The 18613-nt window shown below is 38.1% G+C and overlaps 1 protein-coding gene across 1 annotated transcript; it reads right to left on the bottom strand.

Moving 5' to 3' along the window:
• Positions 1–1766: 1766 nt before the first annotated feature.
• Positions 1767–16987, bottom strand: LOC103517991 (serine protease gd-like). The gene is made up of 9 exons (XM_026829901.1): positions 16860–16987; positions 16124–16177; positions 15728–15899; positions 14969–15140; positions 7207–7500; positions 6590–6715; positions 4135–4247; positions 2509–2661; positions 1767–1931 (listed from the first exon to the last, which is right to left on the bottom strand). The coding sequence occupies exons 2-9, from the start codon at positions 16174–16176 to the stop codon at positions 1767–1769; spliced, it is 1248 nt and encodes a 415-aa protein (XP_026685702.1). The 5' UTR covers position 16177; positions 16860–16987.
• Between the last annotated feature and the right edge of the window lie 1626 nt (positions 16988–18613).

Genomic DNA, 18613 nt, shown 5'->3' with positions numbered 1-18613 from the left:
CATACCCTTAGCCGTGACTCCAGCATACCCTCCACACCATGCTGGAGAAGTCATGAAGATTTTTCCTCCTCATAAAAAAAAAATATATATCTACTTATTTCTTCTCTAAATATTTAATATCCCAGAGTTCCCAGCGTACTTACTCGTATACCCACAGTGTATGACCCTAGTCCCTCTATGACATCACGATAACATGATTCTATTATTATAAGGCCCTTGGGAATGTAGTATATTGTATAACAGTAGCAACATGTGTAAGTCTCGCCGAGTATCCAACCTCATCCAGTCCAGCCCGAGGGAATCGAACTCGGGTCTCCCGCGTGTAAGGCGAGCGCAGTGAGATCTGACTAGAATATTTAAAAATAAATAAACAAAACTGAAAGGAACTTACAGTGATACGAAGTCTTCCTCGGTTAATCCATTGTGGCATTTACTGACGACCGAGCTTGATGTGTTTGTTCGTTTGATGGACGTGTCAGTTCATATGGGATTCTTTTTCTAGGGTTTTCACATTTATGGTTTCTTATACATACAAGTAAATATTGCGAATGTCTCTTCTATCTCGACATATTGAATGAGCTCTGTAAAAAAAAGACTCGATGATTTTTCCTTTAGTTTGCCTGTTTGTCTGATTTTCATGAAATGTGGAATATAAACTTTATGTAAAGTTCCCAGCGTACTTACTCGTATACCCACAGTGTATGACCCTAGTCCCTCTATGACATCACGATAACATGATTCTATTATTATAACTACTAGGAAAGGGATGCTGGTCAGCTCCTTTGCTCACAACACACAGTTATCGCACCATGATAACATCGGTTTATCAGCATGATACTCGCTTCCGGTATGGTCCGTGTTAGTCATGAAGTGTCCAGTGGTGCTTGCGGTCCTGTTAGTCATTGTGACGGGCCTAGGACAGGCCAAACGGAACAAGGACAAGACCAAATGTCCCGAAGTCAAAAGTCTGCGGAGCTTGAATTTGGAAGACGTAAGTTTAAAACCCTTTCACCCCTAAAGGAGCAATACGTCCCACAGAAACATGATTTAAGTGGGATATATCATCCCAGATCTATTGAAAAAATACCGTTCTCAGTGTTTTCCAAATGTTTCTTTTGTGACCTAAGAGGTCAGTAAAATTCACTTGGCTAACTTGTCTGGTTTTGTCTCCATTTCGATTTTCGTTCAGAAGTCCTAGGAGGACATGAAACATTGTAGAAGTCTTATTTATAGCTCAAATAGTAATGGCCTGTGTCGTAGCATGCCCATCCCGTAGTACGCCTCTCATCAGATGGGCGAGAAGAGACACAATACTTCCCATTTAGGTGCTGGGTCAACACGAGAACATCAGAAAGTAACCCGTTGAAATATTTGCAATCGAAAAACGAGTACAAATTTTTTTCGATGGTGGGATTCGAACCCGGGACCTTCTGCATGGCAAGCAAGCGCGTTACCACTGGACCAACCGTATGGGACACGGAAAGTGTCCTCACTAATAAAACCTTACGATAGTGGGATCAAATGAAGGATTTGGAGGTTTAAAACATTTCGGATGCCCAGAGACAATATCTGGGATCCTTTATTTTGTATATTTCAGTAGTCACAGCTTTGGGTAGGGGTAGGTTTTTTTGGGTCACTTAGGCAGCTATTTTTCCCCCTCCTTTTCGTTTGTTGTCTGTCAGGCGGTCTGAGTGTGAATGGTGGGCATTAGAAATACCACTAGGTAGACTATCTACTGACCTCGTGTAATCCAGTCCAAATGGTTTTCACTTACCGTCTACAGAGATGCCACATAGTGTGGTGTGAGATGTAATATAGAACAGATCCCTATCCTGAATACATAACTCCCACGGAATAAGTTGTACTATGGCGGGACGGAGGATATTGGGTGTGAAGCTCTGGGTCTTCGGGTTCATGCCCCAGCCTACCACCTGGAATACAAAATAAGCACACAACACTGGAGTTTTTTATGCCAAGTGTTTTAGCGCCATTTGCATTTCGTAGCTCTGAAAAAATATAAGACCCGGATAGTCTGTGTCCTAGCATACCCATCCCGTAGTATACCCCTCATTAGATGGACGAGAAGACCAGAAACTAAAAAAAAGTACAAATTTGTCGATAGTGGGCCTGGGCATCAAACCCGGGACATGGCAAGCAAGCGCGTTACCACCGGACTAACCGTGAATATTCTACTCTAATACTCATCTTGTGTGGCGAAACCTGTAGTGGACGCAGCCCTTGAACCTTTTTGCAGATGGTGAGGCATCTGCAAAAAGGTTAAAAGATGGAAATAGATTCAGTCCATTTAGATTTTGGTCGCATTCCCTTTAGGGATGACCTATTTTGGGGTAAAGTCACGACTTTGGGTAGTTTGGGTCGCGGTTGTGTTTTTGGATTACTCTCGTCGCGTCGTGGGCATATTTGTACGTGTAGGTACCGTAACAAAAGGCGCTTTAACTTACTATGCCTACTCTGGTGGAGGTCGTAACAAAAGGCGCTTTAACTTACTATGCCTACTCTGGTGGAGGTATCTTCAGGTGTCCATATGCAGATAGGTGATACTCGAGCTGAGAATTCTATAGGGGAGGAAAACTTCAAGATAGCCAGATCCGATGTATAGGAAAAATGGTCGAATTGGGGGTGTACCAGCACTTCTGAAATCTGAAATAGAGGAAATTTATTCGTGAAAACTAAAATAAAATGATTCGATTCAATTCATTTTTTTTGTTTTGTTTTTTTTTTTTTTTTTTTTTAAAAACAAAAATAAAATGATTCGATTCAATTTATTTTTTTTTTTTTTTTTTTTTTTTTTTTTTTTTTTTTGTAATTAACTAAATTAACTAATTAGGTACAACACAGTTAATCGGTATTACAATGAAGCACTGAGGCAGGTTCAAAAATGTCTTTCTCTAATCAATACACGTCGCGTGACTAAATTTCATTACTTGACTTGGACTCGAACCAGCAAACTCCAGATGCGAAGTTCACCGCACAAAATCATTAAATCACGGAGGTTGATGAGATATTTCTTTGTTTATTAGGCTCGTTAAACGTCGTTTTAAAACAACTTAGGTTTTCTCACTGAGGGGTTTTACCCTTCATAGAGGAGGAGAACTATCGATAGCACTATCGATAACCATCGATATTTTTGACTATCGAACGCTATCGATAATTGAGGCTTGACTATCGATAGTTTTCGATAGTTTTTTTCTGTACATTTTTCGTTTGTTTTGGTCGTTTTAGAAGTGAAAAGTCAATGCAAATAGTCAGCCTTATATTATCCTTTAGTTATCCTTACAACTTTTTGTTCAAGCTTTTTTTGTATATACATAGGTACCTATATTCTGTAAAAAAAAAAGTTGAAATAAAACCCTGTGACCCAAATTAATACATGTATAGTTAATAATTTTCTTTAAATTAGGTTAGGTTAGGTCTTTTTGGGGGATAAGACCTTTAGAAACAAGGAAAATATGTAATGAATAAAACTATCGATAGTTTTCAAAAAACTGTCGATAACTATCGATGGCGCCGACTATCGATAGTTCTCCTCCTCTAACTCTTCCTTCGGTAACAAACTAAGCACGCCCCTCCTCTCTTTTACTTCCACTTCCACCCAACCTGAGTGGGACCGGGAAAAGCCAACAGCACAAGAACTATGCTTAAAGTGTGTATGATTACGGAGCGCGGTGGCGTTCCGCCCGCCAAGTCAAGAAAGTTTGACCGCGCTACTAGAGATATTATACGCCACAGAGAAAGTAGCCGTTTTCAGGTAGTTGTAGAGGGAAAACTACAAAAGACAGAAGAAAATGGATTGAATGTGTGTGTTGGGGCATGAAAATGGATCTTTAAATCGATGGCATGCCGCCAATGCAGTAAAACAGAAGTGAGATTAGAGGAAAGAGGAGTGCAATGAGGGAAAAGAAAGGTAGGTACCTATTGCGTGAAGGAGTAGCATACAAATGGAATGAATAAAGGCGGGGCGCAAAATTGATGTCCAATCTTTTTTGGGGTGGGGTGACAGTTTTGTTATTATTATTATTATTTTTTTTTTGGCACTTGATTTATTTTGGGAGGAACGACTTGGCGGGTTTTTTTTTATGCCACGAAGTGGTATTTTTCGGGTTTATATCTTACCTCTCTGGTTTGCACGTGGTCTTCCCAGGAACTTAGCACTGTTTTACCGAAGAACAAAATAAGTTGATGAGCTGGAATAAACGAACCCCTGGACTCTTGAATACAATGCCCGGCTGAAACCATAGAATAATAGTTGCAGTGAACATCTGCTTTGGTAGTGTAGTGGTCCAGGTGATCGCTTGGTAAACAGGAGAGTGCGGGTTCAATCCCAGCCGAGGTATGGAATTTTTGTCAATATTATGTTATTCTCCTGTTTAATCCCACAGCTAGACGCAGGTCTACTGCCAGTTTAACAGATTACTGAATAAGGCCGTGCAAAACCAAGTGTTATGAATGGAAGAACATAATTATGTAAATTTCAAGTTTCTTGGAAAATTCGATAAAAAATCGAAATGATGTGTACCTTCCCTTGTCTTACCTAGTATAACATGTTGGCTCGATATGAGATTGGCAGTACAATGATATTGTACGCCTAGGCCTGACTTAATGTAAACTGCCACAATCCAAGGATAATAAGAATTTGAAGAAATCCAAAATTTGAAGAAACCCAAAATTCGAAGGAGGTACGAATTCAAAAGAAACTTGAAATTTGAAGAAATCCAAAATTCGAAGAAGGTACAATTCAAAAGAAATTCAAAATTTGAAGAAATCGAAAATTCGATTAAAAGAAACTTAAAATTTGAAGAAATCCAAAATTCAGAGAAGATATACCTAATTCAAAAGAAACTCAAGAAACAGGATGTTAAAAGTAAACGAAGGAATACCAATGATCAAATGGAAGACGTAAATAGGAAATAAAACAAAATTCAAAATTCAACCCCTGTGTTTTCATTTCGGTATTTAGTAAATAACCCTATCAGAATAGTAGGATTGTAGGAGGATAATTCATGACCTTCTTGAATGGAAAAAAATCTGGTGTAAACATCACACGACTTTCCTTATCCTATTGAATGATGCTTATTTTTATGTTCTATAGTAACTTTTACAATATCTCTAACCGTTTAGTCAGTATAGCAGAAAACCACCAAAAAGCGGTCAAAATACCGCCAACCGCAGCACCTATCCCAACCAAAAGTTTCGTATTACATTCCTGTCTCATTTGTAGAATACATACCAAATTTCAAGCCTCTAGCAGTCTAGCTCATACCGTTCCCGAGATATTATTGAATTACACCGAAAACCGCCAAAAAGCGGTAAAATGCCGCCAACCGTTGCACCGATTTTAACCAAAAGTTTCGAGTCGCATCCTTGTCACCTTTGACAGCTGCATGCCAAATTTCAAGTCTCTAGCTCTTACCGTTATCGAGATATTTTGATTACATGCAGACAGACAGAAGGACAGACAGACACACGGACGAATGCACTCCAAAATCCAAGCAAAGAGCCGGAAAAACTTCCGACCCCGCCGGAAATCGAACACGGGACCTCCGGCTTTCTTCCAAATAGCTTCTCAACACTTGCACCTCAGACGTGTTGACCAAATCCTGGAGTCTGTTGGTTTTGAAGGTGTCTGGAGATGGTAGGTGGGTGGGTTTATGTGTGGTGGAGATGGGTTTGGATGGATGTGATGAGTTGGAGGTGAGATGTAGAACATAATTCAAGGTCAAACTTGTCACCACACTTTCGTCAACGGGGAGAACTGAAAAGAATATGAAAAAGAACTTGTAGCTTATTTAAACAGTGGCATCGTGTAAATCCACCTTAGAAACCGAGGCAGATGGAGGCTGCTATCAAAAAATGCCGACTCCACTTGAGTTGGGAAGAAGAAGCACTGAAAATTTTCAAGTTAGAAAAAAAAAAAAAAAAAAACTACCTACACACAAAATTTTCACACAGACTAACCCTAAAAAAAACACACAAATTTTCCACAGTAATTAACATAATTATCTACCGCCATGCTGAATCAAGAACTCATCTGCTCACTTCACACAGGACTACAACTCTACCCAACAATATGCTACAAATTGGAATTCGGAAAATGGAGTACCAAATGGCACGTGTCCCCTGTGGTTGGGGGAAATTGAATAACATCGATATATTATATATACTCTTGCTTGTCATAAAAAGAGACTAAGGAACTTCCGTTCCGAGGTGTCAAGTTTGAAAGTGAAAGCATTGAATAATTTGAAGAATAAAATTTCATCGCAAGAAAAACGTAGACAGAATGACAGAACACGTCATGAAAAGACGATATAAATCAGAAAAAAATAAAGATCAAAAGTGGAATAATACCTACGGTTCAAAAAAATACGTCAGAAGCAACGCTTGCTCAGAAGAATACTTCATGCATCGCATACCGATTCGTGGCAAAAAAAAAGCCCCGCCAAGTCGTTTCCCCTAAAATAAATCAAGTGCCAAAAAAAAAAAAAAACAAACAAACAAATCGATTTCCTTGAAAAATTCGATAAAAAATCGAAATGGTGTGTACCTATTAGACCAAAGTTCCTTGTCTTACCTAGTATAACATGTTGGCTCGATATGAGATTGGCAGTACAATGATATTGTACGCCTAGGCCTGACTTCATGTAAACTGCCACAATCCAAGGATAATAAGACCGCCTGTATGACGTGCAATTGCGACCTGAAATAAATAAAAAGAGGATAAGATAATGGACAGGTTGTCCGTGTTGTTGAATTGTGGCAAAACCCAATGTCAAAGATGCTAGGATAAGATAATGGACAGGTTGTCCGTGTTGTTGAATTGTGGCAAAACCCAATGTCAAAGATGCTTTTTTAAGAGGTTCGATAGAGGGACCTGTAGCTGCTAAAGCCAGCTGTTCCGAGAACGAACCTTATCCTTTCAGGATAAATTTCCGCCCTGGGCGGGAACCAAACCCGCGGCCTAGCGCTTTCAAGGCAGACGCGCTAACAACAACTATTATTTACCACTACGTTCCGAGAACGAACCTTATCCTTTCAGGATAAATTTCCGCCCTGGGCGGGAACCAAACCCGCGGCCTAGCGCTTTCAAGGCAGACGGGCTAACAACAACTATTATTTACCCCCGCGGCCTAGCGCTTTCAAGGCAGACGCGCTAACAACAACTATTATTTACCACTATTAGTTAGTTACCTTGATTATCATGAGTTTGATTTCTGTCCTTCGTATCAATTCGTAAATCCAGCTTGGGCGGGCTTGGTGTAGCATCTCCCTCTCTTATTTCTTCCAAATAGCTTCTCAACACTTGCACCTCAGACGTGTTGACCAAATCCTGGAGTCTGTTGGTTTTGAAGGTGTCTGGAGATGGCAGGTGGGTGGGTTTATGTGTGGTGGAGATGGGTTTGGATGGATGTGATGAGTTGGAGTTGAGGTGTAGAACATAATTCAAGGTCAAACTTGTCACCACACTTTCGTCAACGGGGAGAACTGAAAAGAAAAGAATAATTATGAAAAAGAACTTCTAGCTTATATTTAAACAGTGGCATCGTGTAAATCCACCTTAGAATCCGAGGCAGATGGAGACTGCTATCAAAAAACGCCGACTCCACTTGAGTGAAGAAGAAGAAGAAGAAGAAGAAGAAGAAGAAGAAGAAGAAGAAGAAGAAGATCATGTGAATAAAAAAAGGTCAAAACCAACGTAAAAGAAGCCAATATAAATTTCCAATTTTTCAAAAAAAAAAAAAATAATAATAATAATAAGTTGACCACTACACTGTCATAAAAATAAACTCAGTCAACAATGTCAAAATTAAAATCACACTGAAAATTTTCAAGTTAGAAAAAAAAACTACCTACACACAAAATTTTCACACAGATTAACCCCCCCAAAAAAAAACACACAAATTTTCCAAAGTATTTAACATATCTACCGCCATGCTGAATCAAGAACTCATCTGCTCACTTCACACAGGACTACAACTCTACCCAACAATATTATGCTACAAATTGAAAATCGGAAAATGGAGTACCAAATGGCATGTGTCCCCTGTGGTTGGGGGAAATTAATTAACATCGATATATTATATATACTCTTGCTTGTCATAAAAAGAGACTAAGGAACTTCCGTTCCGAGGTGTCAAGTTTGAAAGTGAAAGCATTGAATAATTTGAAGAATAAAATTTCATCGCAAGAAAAACGTAGACAGAATGACAGAACACGTCATGAAAAGACGATATAAATCAGAAAAAAATAAAGATCAAAAGTGGAATAATACCTACGGTTCAAAAAAATACGTCAGAAGCAACGCTTGCTCAGAAGAATACTTCATGCATCGCAAAATTCATAAAGCGAAATCAATCACCAATAAGCAATAAGGGTCAGAATAAATGAACAAGAAGAAGAAAAAGACGAAAAAAAAAAAAAAAAAAAAAAAAAAAAAAACGAAGGGAGAGGGGAGAGAGAGAGAGAGAGAGAGAGAGAGAGAGAGATTGAAAGAGTGTGTGTGAGAGAAATGGGAGAATGAGTGTATGGGAAGAGGGGAAAAAGAAAAAGGAAGAAATTAAAAGAGAGAGAGAGAGAGAGAAGGGAAAGAGGTGAAAGAAGGAGGAAATAAAAAGATAGAGAAAGAGAGAGAGAGAAAAGAGAGAAAGAAAGAAAAATCTGGTGTGAACATCACACGACTTTCCTTATCCTATTGAATGGTGCTTATTTGGGTGTTCTGTTGTAACATTTACAATATCTCTAACCGTTTAGTCGATATAGCTGAAAACCGCCAAAAAGCGGTCGAAACCCGCCAAAAAGCGGTCAAAATACCGCCAACCGCAGCACCTATCTCAACTAAACGTTTTGTGTTGCATCCTTGTAACATTCGTGAATTACATATTAAATTTCAAGTCTCTAGCTCATACCGTCCCCGAGGTATTGTTAAATTACACCGAAAACCGCCAAAAAGCGGTAAAATGTCGCCAACCGTTGCACCGGTCTTAACCAAAAGTTTCGTATCGCATCCTTGTCACTTTTGACAGCTACATACCAAATTTCAAGTCTCTAGCTCTTACTGTTCTCGAGATATTTTGTTTACAGACAGACAGACACACAGACACACGGACAGACAGACACACACACGGACCAATGGCTGAAACTTTGGATTTAGGCTCTAGGGACCTCAAAACGTGTTTTGACACTAAAAACTGACCATCGAAAATTTGACCCGATTACATTACTTTCCTTCCTATAGGATAAGGAAAGTAAAAAATCGACATTGAAATTTAAATTTAAAGAAGAATAATCCAAATTCTAGAACACAAGATTCAACATCCAAAAGTAATTTCCAAATTCGGAAAGAATCAACATTCAAAAGAAACCTTCAAAATTCCAAAGAGTGTCCAGATCCAAACAACATTCAAAAGAAACCTTCAAAATTTCAGAGTGTCAAGATTCAAAATTCAAAAGTAACCTTTAAAATTCCAAACAGAATTCCAGATACAACATTCAAAACCTTCAACATTCTAAACAGTATCAAGACACGACATTCAGAACCTTCGAAAATCCAAACAGTATCAAGATTCAACATTCAAAACCTTCAAAATTCCAAACAGTATCAAGATACAACATTCAAAAGTAACCTTCAAATTCCAAACAGTATCAAAATACCACATTGGAAAGGAATTCAATATTCGAAGAAGGTATACATCAAAAGAAGCTCGAAATTCGAAGAAGGTACGAATTCAAAAGAAACTCACAATTCGAAGAAATCAAAAATTTGAAGAAGTTATGAATTCAAAAGAACCTCAAAATTTGAAGAAATGCAAAATTTGATCAAAAGAAATTCAAAATTTGAAGAAATTCAAAATTCAAAGCAGAACTAAAAATTTGAAGAAATCCAAAATTCGATTAAAAGAAACTTAAAATTTGAAAAACACCAAAATTTGAAGGAGGTACGAATTCAGAAGAAACTCAAAATTCTAAAAAATCCTGTTTCTTGATATCTGAGATTACTTCCGACTTGTTTCTTGTCAGTTGTAATTCACCTTTGTAGCCCTGCAAATGCATAACATACGTACGTAGTAGTTAGGTACAGACTACATACAGAATCTTTGACGCTCTAAATCCAGAACTTAAAGGACCAGATTCGTTTGTGCTAGAACTCATCAGTATCAAAGTTCATGTTTCAACACATTGGGTTGTTAACATACATCAGTAGGTATACATATACAGTAAAAAAAAAAAAAAGCAAAGAATGAGACAAAATGTGAACATAATCTAGAGCAAAAGAAGTAAAAAAGAAAACAAAAACTAATGTAATAGTTATGTACCTACCTACTACCTACACATCGATACCTATACTCAGATATCTGTAGGCAAACAGATAACAGATTGACATAATCAGGTAGACATAACTAGATCTTATTCGCTATAGGTATGGAAATTTTGGGAAAATGTCAGCTTGTATGAGAAGTACCCTTAGCCATTAGGTAGGTATAAGTAGGAAAGTAGGAACTTTTATTACAGCAGTAGATTCTAGATACCATTTTCATTACGTCCAAAAACCCTAGCTCTTCTTTCAACAAATTTAACATCCCAGGTATAAATAAAAAAAAAAAAAAAAAAAACCTTCAAAATTCCAAACAGTATCCAGATACAACATTCAAAAGGAACCTTCAAATTCCATCCAGTGTTAAGATACAACATTCAAAAGTAACCTTCAAAATCCAAACAGTATCAAGATACAACATTCAAAACCTTCGAAATTCCAAACAGTATCAAGATACAACATTCAAAAAGTAACCTTCAAATTCCAAATAGTATCAAGATACAACATTCAAAACCTTCGAAATTCCAAACAGTATCAAGAAGGTACAACATTCAAAACTTTCGAAATTCCAAACAGTATCAAGATACAACATTCAAAAGTAACCTTCAAATTCGAAACAGTGTCAAGATACAATATTCAAAATTCCTTCAAATTCCAAACAGTGTCAAGATACAAGATTCTAAAGTAACCTTCAAATTCCAAACAGTATCAAAGAAATCCAAAATTCAAAGGTACGAATTGAAAAGAAACTCAAAATTTGAAGAAATCCAAAATTCAGAAGGTACGAATTCAAAAGAAAATCAAATTTTGAGAAATCTCCAAAATTCAAAGAAGGTACGAATTAAGAAGAAACTCGAAATTCGAAGGAATCCAAAATTTGGAGAAGGTATGAATTCAAAAGAACCTCAAAATTTCAAGAAATCCAAAATTCGATCAAAAGAAACTCAAAATTTGAAGAAATCCAAAATTCGATTAAAAGAAACTCAAAATTTGAAAAACTCCAAAATTCAGAACAAACTCAAAATTTGAAGAAGGTACGAATTCAAAAGAACCTCAAAATTTAAAGAAATCCAAAATTCATTTGTACCTTGAGCTTACATTTTTGCTGATTTTGCTGCTAAGACCACAAGGGGTCAAAAAGGCCGTGCAAGGTCAATTTTGCATGGATCACTACTAATAAGCATTTCCCCGAAAGCAGAGACAAAAAAAAGTTAGATCTGAGCGCACAACAGTGCGCCAGGCCAAATTCCAGTAAGCACGCCTGTAAATTCCTTTTATCGCGAGGAGAATCCAGGACCTCGTGAAAACAATAATTATTAAAGAATCAGTTTGGAACTGTTTCCCTCTATCAAACCTCAATTGGAGGGGGAAAAAAATCATGCAAGAACCACATCATCTGCGTACACCAAATCAAACACCACGCATACAACCAAGTCCACTGGACATGGAAAATATCAAATACCTGTGGCGAATGCAAAAAAATTGAAAAAGAACCAAGAGAATTCAGAGAGCAATCAAAAAGCTAACGCCAAAAATGTGTCAAAATTTCAACCAAAAGAAGAATCCGTTCATCTCTGTAATAAAGAATCTAAGAAACCTCCACGCAAGGAAGCTAAAGATGTCAAAGCTGTTAAACTTGAGAAGTGGAAGTTTAGGAATGATTCTTCTCAAATACGGGATTTAATATGTTATGGAAAAAATAACACTAAGTCAGATCAGAGTAACAAGAAAGGATCTTCCATCAAAATTTCACAGCCTTTAAATCCATTCCGTACACCAAACGCTGCAATCAACCGAACCAACGTAAAATATGGCAACAATAAGCGTTCACTTTATAAAACCTTGGATTTCTTCTATCCTGTCTTCCTTCTCTCTTCGATTTCGGGACGACAAGACTCTAGCATTAATTCAAGAGGTTTGACAGAGGGAACTGTAACTGCTAAGGTCTTATGATCTCGAAATCAAAGAGAGAATTAAAAAAAGATAGGAAAAAACCGTTCCAAGAACGATCCTTATCCCATCGGGGAACCTTGGATAAACATCATACACGTGCTAAGAGTGGAAAAAAACAGCAGTCTAGATATGAAGAATGTAAATATAGACGATTGAGTCTAAGAAAAATATTGAAATCATTCTCAAAAAGTCCACCAGGTGCAAAACTAAATGGTGCTGGACACTCTAGAATACTAAAGAAAGTAGACAAAGCACTAAGTCCGATTCGAAGGAAACACCCATCGGGGTAAAATCCGCCCCGGGCGGGAATCGAACCTGCGGCCTAGCGCTTACAAGGCAGACGCGCTACCAACCAAGCTAACTAGGCTGAGGCTGGCCTAAAGGTTGTTTACTAATGGAAATGTACCGATTCCTTTGCACTCAAATGTATTTATTAGGTACAGAGTACTCTCTCTCTCTCCCTTACTCTCTCTCTCTCTCTCTCTTACACAATCCCCCAATACTTCTCTCTCTCTCTCCATCTCTCTTACTCTATAAATTATCACACAGAAGAGCGAGAGAGATGGAAGAATGTTTATTTTTTTGACGAAAAAGTAAAAGAGAGAGAGAGAGAGAGAGAGAGGGCACGAGGAAAAAAAGTCAAAAACTCTGAAGTCTATTGGGAAGTACAAATATGGGAGAGGAAGAGAGACAGAGCGAGTAGCGTAGAATAGAGATGGAGAGAGACAGAAAGTGTATGACAGCGAAGGAGAGAGTGAGAGAGGAAACAAACGCGGTACAACACAGGAATAAAGACAAAAGAAAGAGAGGGAATGAGGAAAATAATGTTAAAAGTCAAAAACTATATGAAGTCTATGAGAGGAAGAGAGACAGAGCGAGTAGCGTAGAATAGAGATGGAGAGAGACAGAAAGTGTATGACAGCGAAGGAGAGAGTGAGAGAGGAAACAAACGCGGTACAACACAGGAATAAAGACAAAAGAAAGAGAGGGAATGAGGAAAATAATGTTAAAAGTCAAAAACTATATGAAGTCTATGAGAGGAAGAGAGACAGAGCGAGTAGCGTAGAATAGAGATGGAGAGAGACAGAAAGTGTATGACAGCGAAGGAGAGAGTGAGAGAGGACACGACTTTCCTTATCCTATTGAATGATGCTTATTTTTATGTTCTATAGTAACTTTTACAATATCTCTAACCGTTTAGTCAGAAAAGCAGAAACCTCCAAAAAGCGGTCAAAATACCACCAACCGCAGCACCTATCTTAACCAAAAGTTTCGTGTTACATTCTTGTCTCATTTGTAGAATACATACCAAATTTCAAGTCTCTAGCTCATACCGTTCCTGAGATATTATTGAATTACACCGAAAACTGGCAAAAAGCGATAAAATGCCGCCAACCGTTGCACCGACATTAACCAAAAGTTTCGTGTCGCATCCTTGTCACCTTTGACAGCTACATGCCAAATTTCAAGTCTCTAGCTCTTACCGTTATCGAGATATTTTGTTTACATGCAGACAGACAGACACACGGACGAATGGCTGAAACTTTGTATTTAGGCTCTAAGAACCTCAAAACGTGTTTTGGCATTAAAAACTGACCATCGAAAAATTGACCCGATTACATTACTTTCCTTCCTATAGGATAAAGAAAGTAAAAAGTAGGGTAGGTACTTAGGTAATGTACTGTTGACTGAAGGCTGTTACCGGGCTCACTCAGGCTGCCATTTAAGGAGCTGAAATCCCAGCAAAGAGGCAAGGCAAAAGCTTCATATAATCTTACCTGAACAAGAGTTAGAAAAAGTCAATCACATCATTAACTATTTGTGGTAAGTAAAGCAGAGAGCTTCAACACAACTTTTGTGGCTATCACACCATTACTAAGTGCCTTCTTTACTATTAAGTAATTAAGGTGTCTCATGTGAGAGATAATTAGTTATAAATAAATTTATCATATAGAATAATAATAATCGTACCGTCTTTTCCGAGATAAAGTTATTTTTTTACGTAGATATCACGCTGCAAAATTTGCCCGCGAAAAAAACGCAATTCAAAAAAATCCAACTGTACGGAATTTCCTCATTTTTTTCCCAATATTTTTTTTAATTTTACGTTCTATCGTTTTAAGCGATAAAAAAAATTTATGAGACACCTCAATTCTCATTTACCGTTAATCTTTTTACACTTTTATTGCCGCCACTGGTCGCTACTCAATTGTCCTCACGAGGCAGAATGCACCCCAAAATCCAAGCAAAAAGCCGGAAAAACTTCGACCCCGCCGGAAATCGAACCCGGACCTCCGGCGTGCAAGCCTAGCGTGATAGTGGCCGAGATGGCCACGAAGGTTGCTTAAAAAAAAAAAAAAAAAAAAAAAAACAAAAGAGAGAGAGAGAGAGAGAGTTTCACCGCCATTTTTACGCATGTGGTCTGTGCACTCGTAGCATAGGTACCCATTTCGTAGTATGCCTTTAAGTAAAGTGGTCATCTTAGGCGGATAAGGTTCGTTCTTGGAACGGCTGGCTTTCTCCTACCTTGTCTTCCTTATCTTCCCCTCTGCCAAAAGAGGGACACGCTTCTCTTTTGGCGTGATAGCGATAGCGCCCGTACTAAACCAAAGCAAAAGGAGCGGAAACTAGCTTCAGAAGAGGGGGATTTCTAAAAAAAAAAAAAAAAAAAAAAAAAATGTGTCTTACTCATTGGTCCCATACAGATGACTACTTGATTGACCAGAACTACACCTAGTATAGGCCATGGTTCTATTCGGGGTAGATACACCTGGAATTGTACAACATCGATTCTGTGTTTCTTGATATCTGAGATTACTTCCGACTTGTTTCTTGTCAGTTGTAATTCACCTTTGTAGCCCTGCAAATGCATAACATACGTAGTAGTTAGGTACAGACTACAGACAGAATCTTTGACCCTCTAAATCTAAATCCAGAATTTAAAGGACCACATTCGTTTGTGCTAGAACTCATCAGGTAGATATAACTAGTTCTCATTTGCTGTAGGTATGGAAATTTCGGGAAAATGACAGATTGTATGAGAAGTACCCTTGGCCATTAGGTAGGTATAAGTAGGAAAGTAGGAACTTTTATTACAGCAGTAGATAGGTACTAGATACCATTTTCATTAGGTCCAAAACTCTATCTCTAGCTTAGGTCCAAAACTCTTTCAACAAATTTGACATCCCAACCATTAAACCCTCATATCCTTACCTCATAATGTCCCTGGACTGTCATAATCAAAGACGTGTGTATAACTGAGCTGACACACACACACACACACACACACACACACACACACACACACGGATACGTGGCCTCTGCTCACTGGTTCAAGAGTTTAATAGTTTATACTTTATAGCAATGGAAATTAGACAAAACGAGTACAATCGGCAATTTTCCACATAAAACCAATAAAAACCAACCATTAAACCCTCATATCCTTACCTCATAATGTCCCTGGACTGTCATAATCAAAGACGTGTGTATAACTGAGCTATCCATAGGGAATGGTACTGTCAGTAGAGCAGATAGAGTGTCACTATAGTCATTAGTAGTTTCATAGTGAAATACTTTAGGACAAGGGGAGTAGGGGTCCTCAGAGACTTGGCAGTGAGTTGAAAAACTGAACGGGACGCCGGGACACCCCCTGAAATTCGGGACTGTCCCGGCCAATTCGGGACGTTTGGCAAGCCTAATAATACCTATTATGGGGCAATATATCTACCTACCCATTTTTACTTTTTACATCCATATTATCATACGTTTATGTAAAGAATTCTTATTGTTATCTTTATATACCTTTGTTCATGTAATTGCAATGTATTTATTATGCAGTGAGTTTGGAGTGTCCATAGCATGATGAATAGGGTGGATAATGTTGCTGTCTTTGCCATACTGAAACAAAGATAGTAGGTATGTAATAAATGGTAGGTATGTACATATCAGCTTTTATTGTAAAGGTACCTACTCTGGAAAGCAAGAAAATTACATGAGAAATGCACTTACAATCTTTTACCTCTAGTTTTGATAAGCCTTTCAACTTGGTAATAAAATTATCTGTGAGTATGCCTATTTGCCTATAAGTACCTAAATAGATAATTTTATTAAGTTGAAGGGCTTATCAAAACTAGAGGTAAAAGATTGTAAGTGCATTTCTCATGTAATTTTCTTGCTTTCCAGAGATTTAAAACTATCTGAGTAACTGTGAGCACTTTCACAAACACCTGTGGAATGTGGAAAGCAACTGAAAATCTGAAATTACTGAATTAATAATGCATCGAATCATTAAACAGAACATCTATAGTTTCTATAGGTAACTGATCGAGTACCTACAGGAAGAAACATTATAACCTAAGTAGCCTATTTAAGCTTGAACTTACCTACCTGATGAGTAACTGTGAGCACTTTCACAAACACCTGTGGAATGTGGAAAGCAACTGAAAATCTGAAATTACTGAATTAATAATGCATCGAATGATTTGAATGGTTAAACAGAACATCATTCTATAGGTAACTGATCGAGTACAGGAAGAAACATTATTACCTAAGTAGCCTATTCAAGCTTAAACTTACCTACCTGGTTATAGTTTTCCTCAGTTTCCGTGCAAATCAAAGTTAATCAACTGACTATTAAAGGTGAGATTTGAGAGGAAAACGTAGAGAAAAATCAGGAAAATTACGAAAAGAAAATTCCATTTCCATCATGTTGGATTTAAATTTTCAAAATTTGGATTTTTCAAAAAGTAAACAAAAACGAATTCCAACGAGTTTTCTTATCACGAAATGATAAGGAGGGGAAGTTTGCTTATGAGTCCACTACTCGATTACCTCCTAGGTGATAAGACTGCTTTATTAGAGCGAAAAAAGTTCCGACTTCCGACCTACCTGAACACTAAACAGCTAGTAGGTTAAAGGTACCGAAGTAACTACATAGGCATACTCACAGATCACAGATATAATTTATTAGTAAGTTGAAAGGCTTATCAAAACCAGAGGTAAAAGATTGTATAAGTGCCTTTCTCATGTAATTTTTTAGGTTCTTTTTCAAAAAGTAAACAAAAGAGATATTAAAAATATCACAAGATTCAGAAGACCTATGAGGATTTTCATAAACACCTGTGGAATGTGGAAAGCAACTGAATTAATAATGAATGATCAAAAAGAACCTAAGGTAACTTAGATGTCTTAGATAACTGAGTACAGAAACAGACATTTAATCCTAAGTGGCCAAAACTTGAACTTATAAGTACTTACCTGGTTATAGTTTTCCTCACAGGTACCTACCGCGAAAATCAAAGTTAATCAACTGACTATTAAAGCATTAAAGGTGAGATTTGAGAGGAAAACGTAGAGAAAAATCAGGAAAATTACGAAAAGAAAATTCCATCATGTTGGATTTAAATTTTCAAAATTTGGATTTTTCAAAAAGTAAACAAAAACGAATTCCAACGAGTTTTCTTATCACGAAATGATAAGGAGGGGAAGTTTGCATATGAGTCCACTACTCGATTACCTCCTAGGTGATAAGACTACTTTATTAGAGCGAAAAAAGTTACGACTTCCCATGGTAGAAAGAGACGACTTCCGACCTACCTGGACACTAAACAGCAAGTAGGTACCATGGAGGTAATAAGGTAGGAGGTAGGTACCTACCTATTTTTTTTTTTTTTAAGTAAAGAGTTTTGATAGTGAGAACTAAGCCAACCTAGTTAGCTTGGTTGGTAAGCGCTAGGCCACGGGTTCGATTCGCCCGGGGCGGATTTTATCCTGGAGGTATAAGGTCACGCAAAAACGGCTCGACCGATTTTGATGAAATTTTTTGTGGTTGTTAAGAAAAGTACTCCGGGTGACATAGGCTACTTAAAATCGGCACATTCCATCCTGATTCAAAATGGCGGCGGTTCAAAGTTATGCCTATTAGGCTGCACTGTGGTACGTGCCGTGTCAGGGAGCGCGTAGCGCGACTGTGTGTGTGTGGTGGGTGTGGGTGTGTGTGTGGTGTGATGGATGTGTGTGGTGTGATGGATGTGTGGTCTGTGTGTGATGTGATGGGTGTGTGGTCTGTGTGTGATGTGATGGGTGTGTGTGGTGTGATGGGTGTGTGTGGTGTGTGTGTGTGTGGTGTGTGTGTGGTGGGTGTGGTGTGTGTAATGGGTGTGTGATGTGTGGGTGGTGTGTGTGATGGGTATGTGTAATGGGTGTGTGTGTGATGTGTGTATGGTGGGTGTGTCTGTGTGGTGGGTGTGCGCGTGTGTGTGTGGTGGTCCCGTACAAAGGACGAGTTACTTTTACATCAAAAATAGTCTCTGTGCTCCAGTGGGTCTGAGCTCA

Source organism: Diaphorina citri, unplaced genomic scaffold (genome assembly GCF_000475195.1).
Source record: "Diaphorina citri unplaced genomic scaffold, Diaci psyllid genome assembly version 1.1 scaffold2031, whole genome shotgun sequence".
NCBI classification, from domain to species: domain Eukaryota; kingdom Metazoa; phylum Arthropoda; class Insecta; order Hemiptera; family Psyllidae; genus Diaphorina; species Diaphorina citri.
Note: the sequence above shows the minus strand (reverse complement) of the source record. Positions and strands in the feature narration are given on the sequence as shown.

What these genes read in the sequence shown, in the direction of transcription:
- LOC103517991 (XM_026829901.1), bottom strand. Translation starts at nt 16,176, where the DNA reads ATGGCAAAGACAGCAACATTATCCACCCTATTCATCATGCTATGGACA. An exon ending in ATCATGCTATGGACACTCCA is followed by an intron (nt 15,900 to 16,123) that starts AACTCACTGCAT and finishes GTTCAGTTTTTC; the next exon opens with AACTCACTGCCAAGTCTCTG. An exon ending in TCAAACTCATGATAATCAAG is followed by an intron (nt 6,716 to 7,206) that starts GTAACTAACTAA and finishes TATTTATTTCAG; the next exon opens with GTCGCAATTGCACGTCATAC.